At 37.2% G+C, this 25,482-nt stretch overlaps 1 protein-coding gene across 8 annotated transcripts in view; it reads left to right on the forward strand.

Annotated features, from left to right (window-relative positions):
* Positions 1-25,482, forward strand: part of synrg (synergin, gamma) — a 55,748-nt gene that overhangs the window by 12,192 nt on the left and 18,074 nt on the right. For 5 of the 8 annotated variants that reach the window (XM_059514687.1, XM_059514688.1, XM_059514689.1 and 2 more), the window contains exons 8-16: positions 563-838; positions 2,083-2,157; positions 2,246-2,442; positions 6,244-6,483; positions 6,565-6,701; positions 7,806-7,921; positions 8,203-8,265; positions 9,570-10,526; positions 23,057-23,590. In XM_059514687.1, the coding sequence (XP_059370670.1) occupies positions 563-838; positions 2,083-2,157; positions 2,246-2,442; positions 6,244-6,483; positions 6,565-6,701; positions 7,806-7,921; positions 8,203-8,265; positions 9,570-10,526; positions 23,057-23,590 (2,595 nt within the window). The remainder of the gene's footprint in view (positions 1-562; positions 839-2,082; positions 2,158-2,245; positions 2,443-6,243; positions 6,484-6,564; positions 6,702-7,805; positions 7,922-8,202; positions 8,266-9,569; positions 10,527-23,056; positions 23,591-25,482) is intronic. The other 3 variants (XM_059514692.1, XM_059514693.1, XM_059514695.1) reach the window with 1 other exon arrangement.

Below are 25,482 nucleotides of genomic sequence, written 5' to 3' on the forward strand. Positions count from 1 at the left end.
TTCATAAATGGTTATCAAGTTTTAGTTCTAATCACTAAAGTTCTATCATTAATATAGTGCTTAATACTATAATATAATGCTTGACTGACTGAATACGAAACGTTCCATAAAAGACTCAACTTACTATTTATTCCAGAAGAGCATCTTGTTAACCTTATACTCTAAAAAGTTAAATGTATAATAAATGACTAATGTATTTTTTAATTAGTTTTTATTTGAATTTATTATTTATACTTTATTTAATGACATTTAAGTATTTATATATTCAGAATTTTCTTGACTTTGTCCTCGATTTTGTTTTAGTTTTTTCATAAATGTTGTCATCCTGTATTCTTGGATTCTGTATTCTATTCTGTGCAAAGGAAACTTGTAGTAATGTCTTATTTTAAAGGCAGAATAATGTTGCCTACTTCTTGGAAAAGCTTTTGCGTCTGCGTCGCAGCTTTGATGTGTTAAATGCAATTGGTTTTGGTCTTGTGCATTCACATAGTCATGTTTGGTGCTCATAGTTAAAATATAAACTACTACAATTCAATATGAACTCTGTCCCTAACTGATTCAGGCCCATCTCTGGAGGAGAAGATGTTCACATCTTGTGATTTAACAGCTGATAAGAAGGCCCATTTTAGTTTTAAGCCACACCAGGCTCTGTCTGAGCTGAGTCCCAGAGTTCATGTCACCGCTCAGTTTCACAGCAGCACCAGAGCCCGAAACTGGGCGCAAACTCAAGATGACTTCAATTCAACCTTCATCATAGAGACGGCACCTAATCCTCTACCTGCAACTCAGGCTCCCCCTGCAGCAGATAACCCACCTGTCCAGCCCACTAGCACCAGCGGTGAGAAGAAAACATCTGTGATTTCAGTCCCGTCTCTTTTTCGCGCTTCTTCAAATTAACACAACACGCAGCTCGAGATTTCCTGCCCTGCTTCTATTTGCTAATCATGAGATATGCTTGCTTTAGAAGGGCTGATTTCTTACCTGGTTGTTGTTTGAAAAATCTTAATCTTGACCTGATTATATCTAACACTTCTCAATGTATATCCAAGTAACCAAATCTGTCCTCTTACTTCAGCTGTCTTTGCTAAAGCTGATCCAAGGCATTCATGGAAGAAAATGCATGGGCCTTGAAGACGATGTGCTCTTGAACAATTTTCAAAGTTGAATGGAAAAATAGACTAAGATGAAGATAACATAATGTAAATCTCTACTGGATAAAGAAATACCTAATTCAGATCTCCTGCCTACTGTCTAAGAAACTTTAATTTTCTGTCCCGAACATCTGATTTTGAATATGTGCATGTTTGGGAAATAACATGTATTTACTAGGATTGATTTGTTTACATGTGGTGCTCTATCAATTCTTGCATTCTTGCACATTTTCCAATGTCTCTGAAATGGTGCTTCTGGGTTTTTTTAAGTCAAGGGGTGTCCAGTCAATGGAGTGCCACCTTTCTTTAGGAATTGGCTTCCAACACACTTTCCTAGAAATTTCTGGTAATCCTGAAGACTTTGATTATCCTGTTCAAGTGTGTTTAATTAGACTTGAGGCAAACTTGGTAAGAAGGTGGCCCTCCAGTATCAAGATTCGACACCCCTGGTATAGTCTGTCTACTGAGCTCATTGGTGTCATTAAAGGAGGGGATCAATTGCATGATTCACTGCAGTTGATGCTTACTTGGAGGTTTAATCACCGTAGCCCCATTTTAATCATTTGCCTAATTTATTTCTCCACAGGATTCACAGTTTTAGCACAGATTTCAAGTACACATTGGCAGTACATGTAATGAGTAATGTCAATGCCAATACAAAGCAAAACTCTCTTCTCTGTATGTTGTCAATCTGTTTATACTATAAACCCTCAAGCTCTCGGCTCAAGACAGCTGAGCTGACGGCAGAAGCCGTGGGAGTCTTTAGTGTGTCTGTGCATGGTGTCAGTGGTACATTCGTACGGGGCTTTGCTGTCAGCAGGTGTGGGGGACGTCTGACTGTGCAGTAGGCACATGGGATATATGCTTGATCAAGCACTCTTAGCATAAGAGTCCACAAACATCTCACTGTTTCTATGTCCATCACCAACAGGTGTGGGTGTCTACCCTCAACAAGACATGCAACCCATGGTGCCAGCCTGGTTGTACAATGACTCGCTCATCCCAGGTATATGCTCTTGACGTCATTGGATTTTCACCATTTCATAGTTCTGCTTATCATGGTATCTAATGATTGCAATGGTTGCTCTTCACAGAATTGTTCATGAAGGTCCTTGAATACACCATGACACCAACAGGTATTGACACAGCCAAACTCTACCCAATTCTGATATCATCGGGTCTGCCACGGGAAGCTCTCGGACAGATTTGGGCCTTGGCCAACCGCACCACACCTGGCAAGCTGACCAAGGAAGAGCTGTACACCGTCCTGGCTTTGATTGGAGTCGCCCAGGTAGATTTTGCAATTTCATTGTACATATTAACTTTTAAAGAGTATGTAGGTTTGCAGTGATAGGAAGTTAGGTGCATCTTTAGACCAGAGGTGTAGGGATCTTATCATCTTCCCTTGCTGCTCTTGGCTATTACAGTCCTGTGAGTAGAAACTGGAGCTTTTCCAGCAACTCATGGGACCCTTTCAGTAATAATGCATTTGTTATGCAAATTGAAAAGCTCAATGATGAGCCACTCTTCCAGTGCTTCAGTTTTGTAGAGCTATAAAGAAAGGAAAAGCTCTGGAGAATGCCAGAAATGGCATTGAAAATGGAAGTTGACTTTAATTAATATTTTAGGCAAACAAATCAGACAGCCTCTTGGTGGAGGGGGAAATAGACATCTGGACGGAGAAGAAGGTCTTTTGTTTGACAGGCCTGCTTTTTAATTTAGTTTCCCTGATGAAAGACGTGTCGTAAATTCAATGTTCCTGCACAAGGCGTGTTGAGGCGCTCTTGTCTAATAGTACACTAAATCATTGTTATGTGTAGGGAGAATGTCAGTTTTAATTGAGTGTCCTATGTTTATAGCAGTGCCTCATCTTAATGACTGTCAGTAATCAGCATTTATCAGTCAGCTTTCAAAGATCTGTGCTACTTGTTATGGTCGATGTTATCATTCTGCTTTAACGCTTCACTTTTATAGCTTCTCTTTAAAGATATTTGGTTAACAAGGGATTTTATGGTGTACAACTCCAGTCCTGGAGGGCTAGTATCCTGCAGAGTTATGTATCAATCCAAATTTATCCTGGCCACTGGCCTTCCAGTGCTTGAGTTGAAGAGTCCTGGTTTACTGGTTAAAGATCTTGGCTGGTATCTAATAGCTTTTAGTTCAAATGTCTTTTAGATCCATCTACTTAGTTCAGAATAGTTCACCCAAAAATGTAAATTAGTCCTCATTTACCCCTCCCTCATGTCTTTCCAATTCCACGAGACTTTGGTTAAAGGGATACTCCTACCCAAATTAAAAGTTTTGTCGTATACGCGTTATGAGGCATTTTCTCCTGATAACCCCGAAAATAACTTAAATTACACTCTCAGTTTTGATCGTACAGATAAGAGCAATACATCAATCGAATCTGTAAAGGGTCTACTTTTTTTTGTATACAGACTTAACAACAAAACGTGCATTTATAAAATAAAGATAACAAACAAGGTGTGCTGTCTGCAGCCTTTGTCTGCACTGGTCTTCATTTACAAACGCGTCATTAAAATTAACTGTAACTCATTGAATACTCAACAAAGAGACGTGACACATATCTATAGAAAGCCTGACATGTCTACTTTTAAACTAAACGAGTGCTGCCGAAAAAAACAAATATTCTGTGGTCAAGTAATCTATATGAAAACAACGTGATTTCCGTTTTTCATGTCTCCCTTCATTATCTTCTAATGCGACCACGCCCCTGCACTGGACGTGCTATTTAGATTCTAATGTTTCACTGAAGCACGCGGCTTGAATACGTCTACACAACAGAAGACAACGCAGCCAGACTGTTCTTCAATTTCTTTTTATTTTACTGTTTGCTTCGCGATGAGAGGAATAAGACATAATTCAACCCAAAAAGATGTGATGTGGTTGAGGATTTGAGATTTGGATTTCCACAGAAAAAAAGAATAAAGCACTTTATTCAGCAGAGATCATAAACATTTATTTATATACTTTTACTAGTTTTCACATAACGTGTAAACAATTTACTAGTTAGACTTTTTCCAAAGACTTTTTCCAAACTATAATTCCTGACTAAATGTAAAATAAAGTGAAACATGAAGTTTAAGTAACAATATACAATACTATAACATTCAAAGCTTGATGTAAATAATATAAATTTAACAAATAAATGTATATGCAACAAATGTAACAAACAATGCTGTTCTTTCAATTTACCCCCCCCCCCCCAAAAAAAACACCTGAAATAATATTCTAAGCTCTTTTCAACATTAATATTATTAATAATAATAATAATAACAATAATTTGTTTTATTTTTTGGTAGAAAATCAGATTGTTAAAAGGATTTCTGAAGGAATGTGTGACTGGAGTAATGATGCATAAAAATTAGTTTGAAAGTCAGCTTTGATTGTTCCTAATAAACTGTTTAACTGCTCCCCCAAGTGGATATTAAATTATGTTGTGGGATAATTAAATATATTCTAAATAAACTACAAACATAAAATTATATAAATTTATTTTGTCCTCACATTCTTTCTTTCTTCTTCTCAGCCATACACCTGACAGAACGGCTCATTATGCAGCTCATTATGCAGGCCTTTGTCTTCTCAGGTGTAAATCACAATGATATTCATGATAGTTGACGCCTACTCGCATATGACTTTTACAAACAAAAAGTGTCTTAGAAAATGTAAATCAATATATTGTTTTCTGTAAGTGAGTAAACAAGATTATTTTCACATAATTTAGAAAGACAAATTCTAGGCTACAAGCTCCAGGTCTCAAAAATCCCGGGAACCAATGTTCTTTATGTGTTTTATTGCCTTATTCAAGTGGTTTAACATTTTTAGTTTTTCACTAACCACGCATAACATTTTTTTTTCTCAAAAACACAATCATGTACATACATGCTGCTCACATATTATTATAGCCCAATTTGTGCTGATTACAGTGAGATTAGACTTTAGCCATTTAGATGTTTATAAGAAACTGAAAAAAGCACAAATGTCAGGGCATGACAAAACTTCTCCAGGCCCCAAAAATACCCTTAGACTCCAGAGGGTTAATCACTGACCCCCATGTCGTTCCAAACCCATAAATGCTTTGTTCGTCTTTGGAACACAATTTAAGATATTTTGGATGAAAACCAGGACTCCCATTGACTGCCAAGTAAGGTCCAGAAAAGTATGAAAGACATCGTCAGAATAGTCCATCTGCCATCAGTGGTTCAACCGTAATGTTATGAAGTGACGAGAATACGTTTTGTATGCGAAGAAAACAAAAATAACGATTTTATTCAACAATTAGTCTTCTCTGTGTATCTCTGCATCACCGTAGCGCCATTTTGAAGAACATCCGCTGAACGCAAACTGCATGCTCTATTCTGTTTCAGCCGCAGCACAAGTATACATTTTCTACATGTATTTATCCTTTGATTTGAATGAAAACAGCCTTTAGCAGTTTGTCTTCAGCGGATTAAATGTGTGCAAATAATGAATGCTCATTTACGAATGTTGCTTGTCCACTTTATGACACGATTTCTTTGGAATTTTTAATGAAAATAATGTAGCAGTCAGACTCTCTGATGCAGATCCTAGATAAAACTTTGGTCCTATCATTCCATTGATAGCCTGGTCGGTTACTACCTCAACAATTAGTTTCACAGTACCTGGTTTGAGTCACATTAAGGGGATAGTTGACCCAAAAATGAAAATTCTGTTATTAATTTCTCTCTATTAATGTTGTTCCAAGGATGTTAGACCTTCGTTCATATTCAGAACTCAAATGAAGATATTTTTTATTTAATCCGAAAGCTTTCACATGGACTATTTTAACAATGTCCTTACTACTTTCCTTGACCTTGAATTGTGTCAGTTGTGTTGCTGTCTGTGCAGGGCCAGAAAACTCTCAGATTTCATAAAAAATATCTTAATTTGTGTTCTGAAGATGAACAAAGGCCCTACGGGTTTGGAACAACATGAGGTTGATTAATCAATGACAGAATTTTCATTTTTGGGTGAACTAATTCTTTAAATGACTTACCCTTAAATAAACCACTCTGTCTAAGTTGCATATTGTGTTTGTATTCTCTAGAGTGGTCTTACAGTCATGAGTTTGGACATCTTGAGTCAGTTCCCCTCTCCGCCTGTGCCCAATCTACCTGCCATGGCTATTGCTATTCCTGCTGTCCTGCCTCAGCACCAGCAGCCCATCATGACCCAGCCGCCCGTGTCCATGGCCATGCCGGTTGCTGCGCCGCCTGTCATGGGCATAACCCCAAACCCGCCCTCACAACCACCGGCCAGCTTCATCACCAACTTCCCTCCTGTTCAGGTAAACATCAGACACTTTATTATGGATAATAACTGCACTTTTATTGCTCAGCTGATTTTTTGTTTTGTTGGCTTGCGTTAGGCTACGAAGGCTGATGATGATGATTTTCAGGACTTCCAGGAAGCCCCTAAAGCTGGCGCTGGAGATGACTCATTCACAGATTTCCAAGGAGAAACAGGAGGAGCATTTCCCAGCATGACATCATCATCCCAAAGCGGGTACGAGTGCAGCTTATCGTCTATGCGTCATGGCATATTGCACGCCTGCAAAAGCATATTTTTTTATGTAATGCAAACTGCTTGGAGAAATGCATTGTAAAGCAGCATCCTTTCATCTCTCATTAGTAGTTTCTGATATTGTTTTTATGCTTCGTTAATTCCTCTAGACTCGGTTTGCTCATCTGGAGCATGGAATCGTTCTCCATTTTGTAATGGCTTGTAATAACTTGCCCAGCGCAACAATTAAACCCCCGCCATCTTTTCTAATGAACCCATTTCAATGGACAGCTGATAAGCTCATTCCATTTTATTTCTATTCACATCTGCTTGATTTTATGCTCCCAGGGAAAAATGACGAAAGGCAATTATGGAAAGCAGGGAGTGAGAGGTTGGAAAGTATATTCGCTGAGTGTCACGGCCTTTACTGGTCGATCAACTTCACTGAGCACAAAGGACCCTCTGTTTTAGAAGAATATTTTGGTGCTTGAATGTGTCAGATTGCTCGCTAATTAAATCAGTGAAAATGAGAAGTGTTGAGAATAATACAGGTAGTGAGGGGGAGAGCAGAGGTTTTCTTCTGTGCTTGGAATATCGCTGTTATGAGGGAAGTGACCCAAGACGGAGAGAAGGGGAAGAAAGAAACATTTGTTTAGAAAAAACTTGAGCTAAATTTCAAGTTGCAGATTAGAACCACACACTGAATGTATGTATTTTGCCAATGTGACCAGGAAGATTGTTTTCTTTTAAAGAAACTGATGCTTTTCCCATTTCTTACCAACCTTAAACAACTGAAATTCTAAAAAAAAACAATGGGATACAATATATTTGTCCAACTTTGGATTTCTATTTTCATTTTGTTTTAAAATTGGATGCACTAAATACTAATTTTGCAAACTGGATAGCAGGGATGGTATGCAAATTAGTATTGCGCCTCAGGCTTTGTGTGTTTAGTCTACATTTAGGAGTATCAAAGAACAAAAATAAGTATCTCAAAACGAAATAGAATGTTTTGGCTTGTAAACTCTCTTTGTTAACTTTTTGTAGCTTGTAAAGCACTTTGATCTGTTTGGGCTAACTGCTGTATGTTTTGTCTGCTTCATGCAGTGTTCCTGCCATGCTAACTCCAGTGTCAGGATCTTCATCCTCCTCCTCTGATAAATATGCAGTGTTTAAACAGTTGTCAGTGGAGCAGCCTGCAGAGCCCACACCTCCGGTCTCAGGTAAAACATGCACACACATAGCCATTTGGCTCTATACACCTCATTAGCCCATTGAGGAAGGCAGATCTCTCAGAAGACTGCTGTCATATCGGTTTAACTTTAAAGAATGATTCTCTTGTCTAAATGCATATGCAATAAGATTGTGTGGCCCACAGATGTGTTTTGCATAAAATAATCCTGCTATTTATCACATTCCTTCAGCTCCTACCATTATTATGGTCTAGTTAAAAAGCACACTTTACTGCTTCTACACACAGGCATTGTTTACTGTTTTGTTCCAGATTCAGGCGACAAATACAGTGTTTTCCGAGAGCTTGAGCAGCCTCCAGACAGAAAACCAGTTGGTAAGCAGATACATGTCTGACACAGCATGAACACATCAAGTACACAACCCAGATCAGCTTTTTACAAGATTACATTTAATACAATTGCACCAGGCTATAGTGTGTTAAGTTTATTGAAGGGCTTCGTACACTGATGTAGGCATGTGTGCGTGTCCCTGTCTCACTAGAGCAGAGTCCAGTGAGGACAGCTCTGAGAGGGCCAGTAAGTCAATGGTTGCAGTGATCTCTTCTCCAGAACTCCTGTAGTTCTGTTCTGTTCTGTTCTGTTCTGTTCTCTCTACCTTTGATTCCTTATATAGGCTGCAGCTGAAATAGAAAAAGTTTGTCATCTGTGTGTCATTCATTTCTAGTGGTCGATCAAAAAAAAAAAAATTTTTTTATTGGCCTATATTGAGAGGACTCAGTGGTTAATCGTCATATATTGCTGGTATTTATGATATAATACAATTTAGTCAATGCAAAATTGAATTTGAAATGTAATATTGCATAAACATTTGTCATGTAATGTTTAATAATCAATTTAATATTTATTTCACAGTATTTTGTGTTTGATTTATAATTAAGTCAAAAAAAAAAAATTGGACACATGACCAAAATAAAAAACCTGTTTAGTTTACTTAAGACAGAATATTACTGACTGTTTACGTGAACACTTTCCAAGATGCAAATTGTAACAATTTTGTGTCTATTTTTGCGTTTAAGTGCAATATGCTGCGGAAAAAAACTGAATCCGAGATAAGCGTAATTGACACATTTATTTTCATGGCTCATTGTACTTAATAATGTTTTTTAACATCAAGCACATCCCTCATTTATTTTTTCAATAAATAGTTTTTCATGCATCAGTTGTCAGTGATTTTAAGCAGTCCTACACTGCACTGATAAATTTACATACCGCAAAATACATGACAAAAGGAAATTCAAATCAACTAAATTTTGTCTGATTAACTGGTCTACCTCTGGTCACTTCACTACAAGTGAAATGAGAATTGATTGATTGTGGCTAAACTGGAGTGTGTGATTGTGTGCAGAAACTGTGTTGTATTCTATGTCAGGTTGATTTATATCTTCACACTAAAGTATTCCGTTCCATTGTACCACCTTTTAATTTCAATTCAGCAGTCAAACGCAGACGCGTTAAGCACTGCTAATCCGTTTTTCTCTTTTTAGGCCCATGAAATTTGAACTCTGGGCAACTTGTTGGCAAACTGCTTTGTGCCGTGCCAGCTCTCTGTTCTTTGTTGTTTTGGTGTGAAATGCAGTTCGCCTTGCCCTTCAATTGTTTTCTTTTTGTTTTTCCACAGGGGAGGGATTTGCTGATTTCAAGTCTGTCAGTGCCGACGATGGCTTCACAGACTTTAAAACAGCCGACACCGTCTCTCCACTAGACCCACCAGACCAGGCCAAGTTCCAGCCAACTTTTCCTCCTCCTTTCTCTTCTTCTCAGTCTCTGTCCCATTCGCAGCCATCCTCTCTGGCTCAACCTAGAAATCCTCTCAACATGGCAGACCTGGACCTCTTCACAACAATGGCTCCTCCTGCTTCCACTACGACTGGTGACTCTAAACTCAACCTGTTCCCTTCAGTGCCGCCATCCCTGGTATTGCCCTCAGTTGCAAAACCTCCTAGTATAGGGGGTGATGATTTTGGCGATTTTGCTCTTTTTGGCTCCTCAGCGTCCTCCGAAGTAGCTCCCACCACCTCTACAGTAGGGAGAGGAACTGGGATGGCAGTTCAGGATGACTTTGCTGACTTCATGGCGTTCGGGAGCTCGAGAGATCAAAGAAACGAGACCAGCTCTGGAGACGGTGGTGGAGAGGCCAAAACGGAGACATCCCAGCAGAGGCAGCAAATCAGCACTGATAAGTACGACGTCTTCAAGCAGCTTTCCCTAGAAGGTGGCCTGGCCTATGATGATAACAAAGAAAGCTGTGGGGGCTCCTTCTCGTCACTCAAGAGCGACAATGACGACTTTGCAGATTTCCAGTCCTCCAAATTCTGTACGGCGCTGGGCGCGTCCGACAAGAGCCTGGTGGACAAAGTGGCTGCTTTCAAGCAGGCCAAAGAGGACTCTGCCTCCGTGAAATCCCTGGACCTCCCGTCCATTGGGGGCAGCAGCGTGGGGAAGGAGGACTCGGAGGATGCGCTCTCAGTACAGCTAGACATGAAGTTGTCGGACATGGGTGGAGACCTGAAGCATGTGATGTCTGATAGCTCTCTAGATCTCCCTGGTTTGTCATCCCATCAACCCCCTGCTGCAGGTGAGGAATTAGTACGCTTGCTCTGGTGAAGTCTGGCCGACTCTGTCTGTCACCACTTTCTCTCTTTCACACATGCTCCGAACACTCAGGCCTCTCAAAGGCTGAACAACCGCTCTATCAGACGCCTAGTTGGAACACAGTATGTGTGTTCAGTGTGGCGGAGTTAAAGTTACATATCAAAAACTTGCTACACATCATATCATGCGTTCATTCCCATTCAAGTTATATACATTTCCAGTTGAATCATGCACAGTTGTAAACCTACAGTATTTATTGTTGTTTAAATTTATTTATTTATCTATCTTAAGTATTATTATTTTTTACCAGTCAAAACTTGTGCTTGTGAATTTGAATCTCATGAGATTAGTATTATCGCTAACAGCACAATAACTGGTATTATTAACCTAGTGTTCTAGTGTTATCAGGTGATCAGGCAGTTACGAAAGCACATTTATATACAGTATTTAATTATAATAGCTTGTGACTTGGTTTTCTCTCCTGTCGTCTATCTGTTCGTGTTGTCATTCACGTCATCTCTCATTGCTTACCCTGTTTTAATTTCTAGGTCAATGTATCTGAAACACAAACCAAAGCGGCACGTATTAATGGTGGAATGCACATAAGCTGTTCGCACGGCACCTGATTAATTTCTCAGACTTTTAGAACTGACTGTCCACACGGACATTTTGCAACTGATAAAATCAGATCCATTTGTTCAGTTGCCGCTATAATATCTAGATCACTTGCCGTAGTAATGACTTAAGTGTCAGCATAGTGCCAAGAGATTGAGAATAGCTGGAATGATAATGTGGAAGAGAAGAAATTTGTTTTAGTTTTAAATTTGGCTTCTCTTGTCCATTATTTACATTGAAGTAGAAATAAAAAAATAGCATTAATATCATAAATAATTATTTTTGACACAGCTGTAAACTTTATTGACATTATGTACACTTCCCAAATTCCTAAAAAAAAAAAAACATTTAAAACGATAGTTCACCCATAAATAAAAATTCTTTAATTAATTACTCACCCTCATGTCGTTCCGAAACCCGTAAGACCTTTGTTCATCTTTGAAACACAAATTAAGATATTTTATTAAGACCCTACCAGGGTCAAGGCCCAAAGAGGTAGCAATGGCATTGATCTGTGGTTAAGCCTTAATTTTATGAAGCAAAAAATAATACTTTGTGTGCAAAAAAAAACAAAAATAATGACTTTATTCAACTATTTCTTCTCTTCTGTGTAGGGGAGTGCGATATGACGATTTTTGATCGTGGACAATTAAAATGTCTCCCAATCTGCTTTTGAAGAGATATGATAGTATTGTGCTACAGCACACATTCTATCAGTTACAGTTCTGGCACCTCTGTCTCAAGATACTGTACAACGCCACATGCATTCACTTCAGTGTTAAGTCAGCGGTAGAGTTACTCTCACGGGACACTGCACTTATTCACAATCACAAAAATACATTATTTTCATGTGCTTTAAAGCCTTGCCGGTTAAATGTTTAATTTGCGTGCTTTTCTGGCTTGCGCTTTTACTGAACGCCTACACCCGAAGCACGTGAACTAAAAAGACTGTCATAAAGTCCCTGATTACTGAACTAAGTTATCTTTTACACAAATACTGTCAAAACACATATAGACTCAGTTGATTTTGTCTAAAATGAAAGTAAACTGTTGAGAGAAAAATGGATACATGTCTGTATATTAGATGCATGCAGCTTTTAAAGGGACAGAACTAAACATGCTGATACTTGTCATTAAAGGGATAGTTCACCCTAAAATATTTTCTTGTTATTATTTATTCACTTGCATGTTGTCCCAACCTGTTTTAATTTCTGTCTTGTGCTGAACACAAAGTAAGATATTTTGAAGAATGTGGGTAACCAAACAGCTGCTGGTCCACATTGAATTTGATAGTAGCAAAAAATACTCACTTTAGACCAGCAACTGTCTGGTTTTCCGCATTCTTCAAAATGGCATTTATGTTCAGCAGAAGAAAGAAACTCATTCAGGTTTAAAACAACTTTTAAGTGAGTAAATGATATTTATATTTTTGGGTGAATTATTCATTTAATGTTAATAAAACAACAAAATTTTAATACATTTGCTTTAATAGGAATCAATCTATATAGTGTTTTGTTTTTTATATATGTTTACTCAATTTCTTGAATGCTCCTGCTTAATACACCTACTGAACCTGAAAATAAGTTTTATTTTTTATATTATGTGTGTTTGTAATGTGTATCTTTGTTCAAAATTTTCAATAACAAAGATAAAATAATGGCAAAGTTCTTTATTTTCTTCCACTTTGGCCTAAATATCCATCCTATCACCATTCTTTTTTTTAATATTTTGTTACATTGAAAGGCTTTGTCTTTATAATAGCTAAATTAGTTTGGCTGTAAAGCTCAGACAACTTGCAAAATAGAATACTCACCCCCCCCACTTCTGTGTCAGTCATTTGAAATGCGTTCAAGAGAGTACCACAACGCATAGTTGAATAAAGCCATTATTTTAGTTTTCTTTGCACACTAACCTATTCTGGTAACTTCATAAAATTAAGGTTGAACCACTAATGTCACATGAACTGTTTTAGCAATATCTTTATTACCTTTTTAGGCCTTGAACAGGTCTAACGCTGTCTATGCAGGGTCAGAAAGCTCAGTGTTCAGAAGATGAACGACATGAGGATGAGTAATCAATGACAGAAAATTTATTTTTTTAGATTACCTATGCAGTACCTTTTAAATTCCATCCAACCATTTAGACTGAATTTATTTTCTGAAAATGTGATTTTAATCAGATTTCACTTTTTTTTTTTTTTGAGTCAGCTTTGTAAAAAATCTAATTTCATTATTTCAGACAATAGACAATTAAACTGATTTGACTCAGATGTTTCATAGCCAAACTTTCTAATGATCACATTTGACTTGATAATGTTCACATTCAAATCTGTGATTAGATGATTATGAGAAAGCTAAAATATTTTTGCTCAAGATGGCATTGTTCATTTAAATTCTGCCAACGCGACACATCTGACTTTACATTCGTTCAGATTTTTGACTCTGAGCCATTTTACGATCGTCAGAATTACAAATGGGAAATATAAACAGCCAGATTAATATGCTAATGATGCAGAAGTCTTGGCTGTTTTTCCAGTGCAGGTGACTAGATTTGTCTAAGCATGATAAATGATCTAGACATTTCTGTCCTTTATTTGATCTACAATTCCACCTTAATATCAAGTCATGAAATGACCTTTCTTTATGTAGCCAACAGGTGTTGTAGTTAATATCATTCTGGTCCCATTTGTTTTGCATGTAGCCATTCGTCCATTCATGTGATGGTTATCCGTATTGCATGTGCATGGAGAATCCTCAATGCCGTGCCTCAGTGCTTACATGACCCAAGTCATATCACACACGCATGAATCAGCTGCCCTGTATTTGAGCTGCATACAACAAGCATCACATTCCAGTTTATGCCGAGAAATCTGAGAGCACATTGGGGGGCCAAGTTAGTGTGATCTTCTACTAGGACTCAGTAACCCACAGGAGCTCTTGATGGGTCTGTTTGTAATCAACTGTCTTTTCCAAATTTCAGTCACCCTTAATTTACACTCGTTCTCTGCTTCTCATGTTGTCGGTTCTGCATGAAAAGCATCATGCAAGTGTGTGTGTGCTTGTTCACTTTATCATTCATCTTCATCATGTATCAGGGTGAGAACACAGTCACAGTATTTCATCTAGTCATCGTCAGCCATCGTATCAGCCCTCGTGTGCGTAGACTGGTTGGCACTGAGGAAGCACAGTAGGAAGAGTTCCCATAAACTTGTGTGGTCTCACCAGAGCCAAACAATAGACCAGTTGATACCATCACGTATTGTCAGAATTGCCACAAGTTTCCCACTAGTAATTACGCATTTTGACTAGTAAAAACCATTTCCTTAAATTTCCAACTTGGTAAGACAAGACTGACTTTAACGCATTTGGCGAACTCGTCATGTTAAGTTTGAAATTTTATGAAATTGTTCTTACTAGTGAAAAACGTGTAAACCTTTGACTTTTTAATCTAGGCTGTTGTACCATCATGTGAAAACCACTGAAATGGCTTCTAATAATAGTTAAAGCTGCTATTATTGATGCTAATTCTGACATGTGAATGAAACAAGGCTGTGAGGGATGGAAGTAGTTTAATCAATATGTTGTGTTCTCTAATAGAGATGACGTTATGTCAGTTATCGTATTATCGTTTTTGTTTACTTATCTGTCAGGAATCATTGGATATTTAATTGACTAATTTAAATTACATTTGTTGTTATATACTGCTTATTTAAAGGAATAGTTCACCTAAAAACGAAAATTTGAAACATTTGTAACCAAATATTTGATGTTAGCCTTTTTGACACTTTTGTGTCTGCACGTCAATCCTCATATCAACCAGAATTGTAATGTTGGTGCATCTCTTCTAAATTTTACAACCCATGTTTTAAAAACCAATAGTTTTCTCCAATTTTCACCCTCATTCTCTGAAAGTTCAGAAACCAGATATAAAAATACAACATGAATGAACTGTAATTCCGTCCCTCACAGTCTCATATTCATTTACGTCATGCTAAACATGGTATCCGTTTCGATTGAGGTCTATTGGAATCCTTTTGTCTTCTTTCCATAGTAGCTTCAGTGAATACTAACATTACCTAAACCTTGTCAAACACTGTTCTAGTTACATCTTATACAAATTCCTCTAGTTCGGTTACTGGACACCTCTAGAGCCCAAGCGTAAATATTGTAGCAGGTTGAGTGTGTTGGGTTTCCTAACACTTGCACTATGCCCCTGGATGTGTAGCTAACCACCCTAGAGTATCTTTTTTCCAGGCCAGAGCCACTTCTAGTGGTCCTTCCACGAGAAGGTGACATTGTTTCAGGTTTTTCCCGGTTCATCTGCTCTTGTAGACCACACTAAAAGTTGAACTCTTTCTAACTTTGCTTTTCTGTTCTCCAGTATGTGCCAGCCTTCAATTTGTGAAATTGACAAGTATTTACACGCAGTAAGCAATTAGTAGGATTAGTCCATGTTTCTGGCATATTTACAAAATAGGTTGTTTTTATCAAGAATGGAAATGTATACATGCAAATTTAATAGTGTATTTTTATTACAGGAAAATAAACTCTTATTTATTTTGAATATAGATAGACTTGATTAGTACTGCTGATTGTGTTAATGCCAGAAAGCGTATTATTTGTATTTATGAAGAGCATACTGCTTGCCATGATATGAAATTGGTACCCTTTTGACTTGTGTGGGTCAAAAATAGCTCCAACTGAGATGTACAGGATGGCGAGAGAAAAAGGGTACTATCTCTTTTTGTCATTCTTTACCTGTCACTCAAACCAATAAATGCTCTAGGACAGTTTTCTCAGTTTTCTTTTAACCCTTTGAGCACCTAATAGCCTGATGCAAACCCTGGTTGATTTAGAAGAATTGGATTGAACTAGGCTGCACTATTATAACAAAAATAACTGTCGATCATTTTCCTTAATATTGAGATTGCGGTTATCAATTTTGATTGATAGAATTTAATAAGAATAATTTTCTGTGGTGAGACTGCATGCCATATGAACTGTTTACTTAAATTTATTAAATGTATTTATTTTAAAATAATACAATTATAATTATAACATTTTTTAAAATAATTTAATAAATGTAATAATACTTGATTAATTAACTTGGATTTAGCTTTAATGCATAATTTGTTCGCAGTTTAATTTAATGCCATCTGTGATTGGTCACAATGTTCAGTGATATCAACACCAAATTAACACTTTAATTGATATTTATTCATAATCGTTTTTTTTTATTAATTGTGCAGCCCTAGTTTGAAGTTTTGATGAGCTGTTGGTCGGCTTGCAAATACATTATTCAAAATCTCAGAACAAGTCTCCAGGTTCTCAAAGGGTTTTAATAAGCTGCATAAATCCAATATTAGCATCACGTTGGTCTTTGCTTAAATGTTCTGTATCACTTTTCCTTATTTCTGGTTGCTTTTTCCTTTTATAGTCCGACTACAGTGTGTCTTTGACCAATGAGAACTAATCTAATCTTAATCTGTGAATGTGCCTTCTCAATGCTGGGTTCTGCATCTGGATTTGGGATTTTCTGTCCTGTTTTTGTTTTCTTCTGACATCTGCTTTTTCTGACTTTGCATGCTCTTGTATTCTTAAAATGCAAAAAACAAAACAAAAAAAGCAACACTTTTTAATTGTTAGTTTGGCAAGACTATTGTAATGAGATCTTTCATGGAATTTTGTGTCCTCTCTCTCTCTTTCTCTCTCTGCCAATGTTGTCATAATAAATATGAATAATGGTACAGCAGACATGCGTGCCGTCTTGATTTCTCTCTCCATCCTTCAGTCTTGCCGCCCAAAGCAGATTTAGTCATCAGAATTATCACACTGCACTGGTTCCTTGTCAATTTCACAAGTTGATAGATTGTGTGAACAGTCGTGCCCCGCTTAACTGTGAGGGAAGTAGTTATTTCAATGCATATGTGAATTAATCATACTTATTTTTATTATAAACATTATGGCCTCTAAATGAGGCCATATATATTTTAAGTAAGTTCATGCAGTAGCTTCAAAGAGCACAGCACAATGCATCATTGCAGTTTTTTTATCAGTCTGTCACTGTGGTTGATTGTGCGAGAGTGTGAATGATTGCACGTCAACACTGTCTACACTGAAAGGCAGAAAATTTTATCTCTTGGTGAGTCACAGCCCAGTTGTGATTTTCAGTCAAACAGTGATTCATTTTAGAGAAATGAAGGCTGCAGAATGACATAGTCATTTTGACCTTCAAAATGGGGATCTACTTCTAGTAACAAATCTGAAAAGCGTTCATCAGTCCACACATGCAGATGTCACTCATCCAGTCTAGTCAATAAGACATGTTTCCTCACAGCCTCAGAATGACTTCCGCTTGAAGATAAGGACTCAGGGATCATTAGAGTGGCTTTGTGCCAGAAGTGTCTATGTAATAAACCAGGGCTTCACTGTATGAAGATATCAGGAACAATTAATTATGAACAAGGAGCACTTGAGACACATAGTGACACAGAATCATCATGATCTGTACCATCAGTAATAGATTAATAAAAAAAATGACCTCGGTCATGTCTACGGTTTTTAACCCATTTGTAAATGTACACATACAGGTGCATCTCAATAAATTAGAATGTAGTGGAAAAGTTCATCTATTTCAGTAATTAAACTCCGATTGTGAAGTAGTGGAAGTCTTTGGTTCTTTTAATTGTGATGATTTTGGCTCACATTTAACGAAAACCCACAAATTCACTTACTAAATTCAATCTCAACAAATTAGAAAATGATGACATGCCAATCAGCTAATCAACTCAAAACACCTGTAAAGGTTTTCTGAGGCTTCAAAATGGTATTTCAGTTTGGTCCACTAGGCAACAAGATCATGGGGAAGACTGCTGATCTGAAAGCTGTCCAGAAGACAACCATTGACACCCTTCACAAGCCACAAGAAGCTGTTCACAGAGTGCTTTATCTAAGAATGTTAACAGAAAGTTGAGTGGAAAGAAAAAGTGTAAAAGAAAAAGATGCACAACCAACCAAGAAAACCGCAGCCTTATGAGGATTGTCAAAAATCAATTCAAGAATTTGAGTGAACTTCACAAGGAATGGACTGAGGCTGGAGTCAAGGCATACAGACGTGTCAAGGAATTTGGCTACAGTTGTCGTATTCCCCTTGTTAAGCCACTCCTGAACCACAGACAACGTCAGAGGCGTCTTACCTGGGCTAAGGAGAAGAAGAACTGGACTGTTGCCCAGTAGTCCAAAGTCCTCTTTTCAGATGAGAGCAAGTTTTGTATTTCATTTAGAAACCAAGACCCTAGAGTCTGGGGGAAGGGGGAGAAGCTCATAGCCCAAGTTGTTTGAAGTCCAGTGTTAATTTTCCACAGTCTGTCATGATTTGGGGTGCAATGTCATCTGTTGGTGTTGGTCCATTGTGTTTTTTGAAAACCAAAGTCACTGCACCCGTTTACCAAGAAATTTTAAAGCACTTCATGCTTCCTTCTGCTGACCAGCTTTTTGAAGATGCTGATTTCATTTTCCAGCAGGATTTGGCACCTACCCACACTGCCAAAAGCACCTAAAGTTGCTTAAATGACCATGGTGTTGGTGTGCTTGACTAGCCAGCAAACTCACCAGACCTGAACCCCACAGAGAATCTTTGGTATTGTCAAGAGGAAAATGAGAAACAAGAGACCAAACAATGCAGATGAGCTGAAGGCCACTGTCAAAGAAACTTGGGCTTCCATTCCACCTCAGCAGTGCCACAAACTGATCACCTCCATGCCACGCCGAATTGAGGCAGTAATTAAAGCAAAAGGAGCCCCTACCAAGTATTGAGTACATGTACAGTAAATTAACATACATTCCAGAATGCCAACAATTCACTAAAAATGTTTTTTTATTGATCTTTTGAAGTATTCTAATTTGTTGAGAATTGGTGGGTTTTGTTAAATGTGAGCCAAAATCATCACAATTAAAAGAAACAAATACTTAAACTACTTCAGTCTGTATGCATTGAATTTATTTAACACACGAGTTTCAGAATTTTAGTTGAATTACTGAAATAAATGAACTTTTCCACGACATTCTAATTTATTGAGATGCACCTGTACTATCTGTCTGTCTGTCTAGTATATGAGGCAAAACTTTACATACTTTACAAACTCACGTACTTAAGCATGAAACTAGTTATACAACGTCAGTAATTCTCAATGCGGTTTTAATCCAGTTTTCTGGCTGCTGATCATGTAAAGCTTGTTAACATGGTAAGTTTCATGATACCTGCAAGGATACCAAAAAGAGCTTTTAGATCAGCGGTTCTCAACCTTTTAGCCTGTTGTTCAATACAATATCCAAAGTCTCTCCACTATCTGTAGCCTATTTCCATTTTCCATTATGTCAGAGATGTTTTTTTTTCTTCAAATATAGTATATATATATATATATATATATATATATATATATATATATATATATATACACACGCACACACACACACACACTCTCTCTCTCACACACACACACACTAGAGGGTGACACAGGAGTGGTTTTTTAAATCTCTCCTGTCCCACTCCCGCAAAAAAAAAATCCCGTCCCAAGCAAAACGAAAAAACTGGGGAAAAATCCCATTCCGTTTCAATCCTGGAAGAATGACTCCCGTTCCCTCCCACTCCTGTGTTGTATTTTTTTTGTCCGGAATCTGTCACAGTAAAAAAAAAAATACAATACAGATCACAGCATGCCCACTTTTATGGAATTACATTTGGTAATCCACGCTGATCGTGGATTCTGAATGCAATGCCACAGATTTTGCTTACGGTTCGCAGTTTTTTGTTTGGTGTTTTGACACAAACTTCTCGTGGGTGCGGGCTTTACAGTGATCTACTCTGATTGGATAGTGAGCTTTTGATGGACAGGTGCTCTCTGAGCGGGAAGTACAGACGTCACTCAGTGGCCCGCATATTGGAAAGATCTCGCTGTGATTTATATTACTAAATATGTAAATAATATTTGACCTTCGATCGTCTCAGTCTGTTAAGATGAGCTCTTGTCCTTCAAGGCAGCTTGAAGTAAGCTTGTGTTACTTAATGACAATAATAACCCACATCAAACTGTAGCACACTGTAACATGAAAAACTTGTATCGATGTTATTGGTTCAGTAACACAAACTTACTTCAAGCTGGCTTGAAGGACAAGCGGAGGAGGAAGATGATGCTGCTCTGTGTCTCTCCTGAGAGCTCATCTTTAAAGACTGAGACGATCAAAGGTCAAATATTAATCACATATTTAGTAATACAAGGCACGACGTATTGCATACAAATCACAGCGAGAGCTTTTTTTAAATAAATTTTTTTATTAATGCAGGGAACAAAAATATACAAAAGTATAAGCATACATCACGTAATATCAACCACAAAAAAAAAAAAGAATAAAATAGAACTAAAGAAAAGAGGGACAAAATCTAAACAAAATTACACAAGGAGATCAAAGGCAGAGCAAATTCTAACAGTCCTTATAGCTTTCTTATTAGTAGATACTGAGATTACATTCAAATAGTTTTCCATTTATTTTAGGAAAACAGAGAAGACAGGTTTACAGTTGGAGAATTTGCATTTGTGAATGTAAAGTTTGTTTAGGAAAAAAGATTAAATTAATAAAACTGATATTTTCGTTTGTGGGGTCAGAGTCATAATACCCAAATATAATGTTTTTCATTTGTATTGAGAAGCCTGGCAAAATCTTACACTTGACAAACACACCAATATCATCCCAAAGTTTCTGAGTGTTGTGACATGACCAAAATAAGTGTACCATTTTCTTCAGAACTCGAACAAAAAGTGTAAGATCAATGTCAGATTTAAATTATGTATAAACTTCTTTACAGGGTAGAACCTGTGTATGAGCTTAAAAGAAATATCTTTCACTTTGTCTGTGAAAAAGAATTTTTGCGGTAGAGACCAGATTTAATCACCGCGAGAGCTTTCCAATATGCGCGCCACTGAGTGACGTCTGTACTTGCCACTCAGAGAGCACCTGTCCATCAAAAGCTCACTATCTAATCAGAGTAAGCGAAATCTGTGGCATTGCATTCAGAATCCACGATTAGCGAAAACGAATCTTTGAAAAACATTAACAAAGATTTTTGTAATGGCATATTTTTGATAGTTTCTGAAAAAGTTACGTTCAGTTTTATAAAGTTAGGTCCTTTTTTATTGAACCAAATGTAATTCCATACACTTTAGTTAAATAAAAATTCAAAATGTATTTTTTTTTTGTTATTTTAATGAACTGAAAGCCATCTTAAACAATGCACAATGTTCATTGAACACACTTTAAATCATCCATGCTAACACACACGTTTTCTATTTTATTTATTTAAAAAAAATTCCATTTAAACGTAGACATTTCACTCTCAAGATTTATTTTTCATACACAGAGTTTCGAAGTTTCTTGATCAAATTCACATGACCGAGACAGCAGAAACAGCATCTTGTTTGCTTTAATTGTTTTACAGAAGCATTTCATTGTTATTCTGAGTGCACACAGATAAACGTATATGGATTCGTAAGATTGATTACTTTTAACTGTATGACCAAAAATTACGGAATATTTTAAGAGCAAGTGAGAGCACTGGTGCCTCCGACTGTCCTGCTGTGAGCGCTGCTGTTCAGTTTCCACAAACACTTCAATAGCGCACATTTCTGTAGGTTAACATTAGATTGAGCGGCCATTTAAAGTTGTTACTACATACATCTTTTAGATGAAAAGCTATTATGAGGTCTATGAATGATAGGTGGGCTTTTGGATGTCCTGTCCGATGTAGGCTACTGTATTACCACATTGACCAGCCGTTAATGATCTGTCCGTCCCGCGTATGTCATTCACTTAACCAGCCGCATCAAAGCAAACAGGAGGAGAGCATAAAAAGACTGGTCAAGTAGAACGGAGTTCAAAATTAAAATATAAGCCTACAGTTTATAGTTAATTTATATAAAAGGTAGACTATATTTGTGTATAAAGTTGGGGATTCCCAGTACCACCCACCCCCGCTGACATTTTTTCCTGTCCCGTCCCAATCCCATGATAAATAGTGATTTTGTTCCCAGTTTTTTCGGAACTCCCGGGGGTCACAGGAATCCCGCGGGAGTTCCGAAAATATGTCAGCCTCTAATATATACACACACACACACACACACACACACACATATATATATATATATATATATATATATATATATATATATATATATATATATATATATATATACACCGCAATGCATAAAAACAGTATAGGTCATTATTATCAGTAATTATGTCCCCACTGGAACAAATGCTTAGTTTGTAATGGGTTTTATTGGTTTTGTCTTGTTGCGCTGGGATACACGGCATCACAGTATGTTAAGAAGCGTAAAATTTCCATCACGTGCTTGAGGTATTTGGCCAATCAAAATGCACTGGATAGCTGGCCAATCAGAGCACACCTCGCTTTTCAGACCTTTGTAAAAATCAATGCGTTTCAGAAAGGAAGGGGCATGGAGGAGAAACTATAATGTACAGTATGTGGAAATTAATGTTTTTTTTTTTTTTACCTTAAGCCGCATAAACATTGCATTTGCATTACACCAAACACTCAAAATAAATTTTCTTTTTAGCAACATCATACGACCCTTTTAATATAATCCCTCTAGAATTCCTTGCCTCATAGACTTAAAAAAAAAATGTTTTACTTAAAATGCTACTTTAACAACTGATGCTCTCAGTAGAGCTAAACTTTCATTGAACCCAGAGTATCCTGTACTACAACAAAAAATTAATTTGTAATTTTAATTTTACATTAAATTGTAAAATTGCACTATAACAAAAGTTGTTACTGGAACCTACATGATTTTTTTGAATGGGAATTTCCATGTTGTCATTACAGAGTCTGATGATTTAAAATTTGACCCCTTTGGCACATCCGCCGTCAGCAGTCTTGGCAGCTACGACTGGTCCGACAAGGAAGATCTCTCGTCTGGTCAAGGTAAGAAGCTCCAGGGAGGACTGCCATCTTCAGCTGTCGTCCAGAGGAAAGAGACGTATTTCGGGAGCTCAGAGAACATCACCCACACCACAGTTGCCAAGGTGACCACCTTCCCAATTGAAGATGGTGGCTCCACCACTGAAAGCCGGTTTGATGCCTTCGCTGACTTTGGCTGCATTAAGCAGGCCGGTCAAGATGACAACGATGACTTTGGAGACTTTGCCAGCACAGTTTCTGAGAAATCCGACTCCCCTCCTGGAACCACAGAAGCGGAGGGCAACCAGGGTGAATTGACAGATGAGTTTGGAGCCTTCCAAGGTGACAAGCCCAAATTTGGCAAGTCAGACTTCTTGAAAGCCAGCACGCAGGCCAAAGTGAAATCCAGTGAAGAGATGATCAAGAACGAACTCGCCACCTTTGACTTGTCTGTGCAGGGTAAGTGTCGTTGCAGTATTTAATTTTTGGATATTAACAGACAAATGGGTTTCATTCACTAAGTGTTAATATGCACATATCTCATTTATAATAATAATTTTACAGTACTCAGAATCCATTAGCATTAATACAAGTTTAAAGACCAATTCATGTACATATACACGTGAAATCTTTGGTTATCAGTACACATATATGGATTAATCCCCATAATTGTTGGTGAATGAGCATATTGGATCCAATACATGTCCACAACTGCATTTTCTCTGAAAGTCAACAGATGGCAGAGTGGCGTCTAAAGCACACGGCAACGTCAGTAGATAAACACTGCCACCCAAATCCCTCCTCACTCTCCCCTTAGATTTTTCACCCTCGTTCCCCCATAATGCATTAGCACTTACTCAATAACATAAAAGCGTATTTGCCTCTTATTGATCCCCACCCACATCCACTAAATTTCATTTGTTCAAACAAAAGAGGGTTTACTCCTCTGCAAGCCTCCTATCAGATGGTTCATCTGAGGAGTGGGGTTTGTGCAGGAATGGATTAGCGCCTGAAACCATGCAGAGACTGATGTGCTTCCTAGCGGGGGTGTGATTACCTGTCTCTGTTTCTCATGAGTCTGTCGTGCTGCTGTCCGTCTCATTGCTTATGTGTGCATGGTGTGTATTTGTGCCAGTTTGACTGTGTGGTGCCTGATGAATAATGCATGCCTGTATTACTATGCTGCTCTTTTGCACATAATTATAATTTGTTGCAAATTAGGTGTTTGTGGTTTGTGTTGTGGCCCCACATGGATTAGCGACAAAACAGTTTGAGTGCTTCGGAAAGGTTTTACAGCAGGATCAACAATTAACAATTAAAAACTCCACCCCAAAATGAAAATTTTGTCATTAATCACTTACCACCATGTTGTTCTAAACCTGTAAAACCTTTGTTTGTCTTCGGAACACAGTTTAAGATATTTTGGATGAAAACCAAAAAGTCTATGTCTCATAGACCGCCAAGTAAATTACACTGTCAAAGTCCAGAAAAGTATGAAAGACATTGTCAGAATAGTCCATCTGCCATCAGTGGTTCAACTGTAACATTATGAAGCGACGAGAATACTTTTCGTATGCAAAGAAAACTAAAATAACAACTTTATTCAACAATTCGTCTCTGTGACTCAATACATCACTGTAGAACCATTTTGGAGAACATCCGCTGAACACAAACTGCGTACGCTATTCTAATCGGTTATTCTCCGTATTAATAGTATTTATTATTTAAGACTTGGCTCTTATTTTTATGTATATTTTAAATTTTATTTTCATTTAAGTGTTAGTAATTTTGCTATGTGCTTTTGCCATTCTTATTAGGTTTTAAAAATATTAAGTAGTCTTTCCATTCTTTTCTCTTTCTCTCATTCTTCGTTTTATTGTTTTATTTTATTTTAAATGTATTTAAATTACTGAACTCTCTCTCTCTCTCTCTCTCTCTCTCTCTATATATATATATATATATATATATATATATATATATATATATATATATGTGTGTGTAATTTAAAAAAAAATTTTTTTTATGTTTTAACAATAAGAACATACCAAAAATACTTTTTACCTTAAAAAATATATAAGAACCTTTTTTAAAATAATAAAGATATTTACGCTTCAACGGTGCAAGGGAAATTTGTATTACTTGGTAGTTACATTACTTGATTTTACAGTCATTAAATATAAAATTTTCATAAGTTTTATATTATAAAAGTTTGTAATTTAAAAAAATATATATTTAACATTTTGTTTTTTTGCCCTTATAAATCTGACATAAATATGAAAAAAATGTGTCTAAGAACTTGTCACACATTTTTAAGCTTTATTTTTCTTTTTCATGGACACTCCCATTTATCA

This window comes from Carassius carassius, chromosome 28, assembly GCF_963082965.1.
Source record: "Carassius carassius chromosome 28, fCarCar2.1, whole genome shotgun sequence".
NCBI lineage: Eukaryota > Metazoa > Chordata > Actinopteri > Cypriniformes > Cyprinidae > Carassius > Carassius carassius.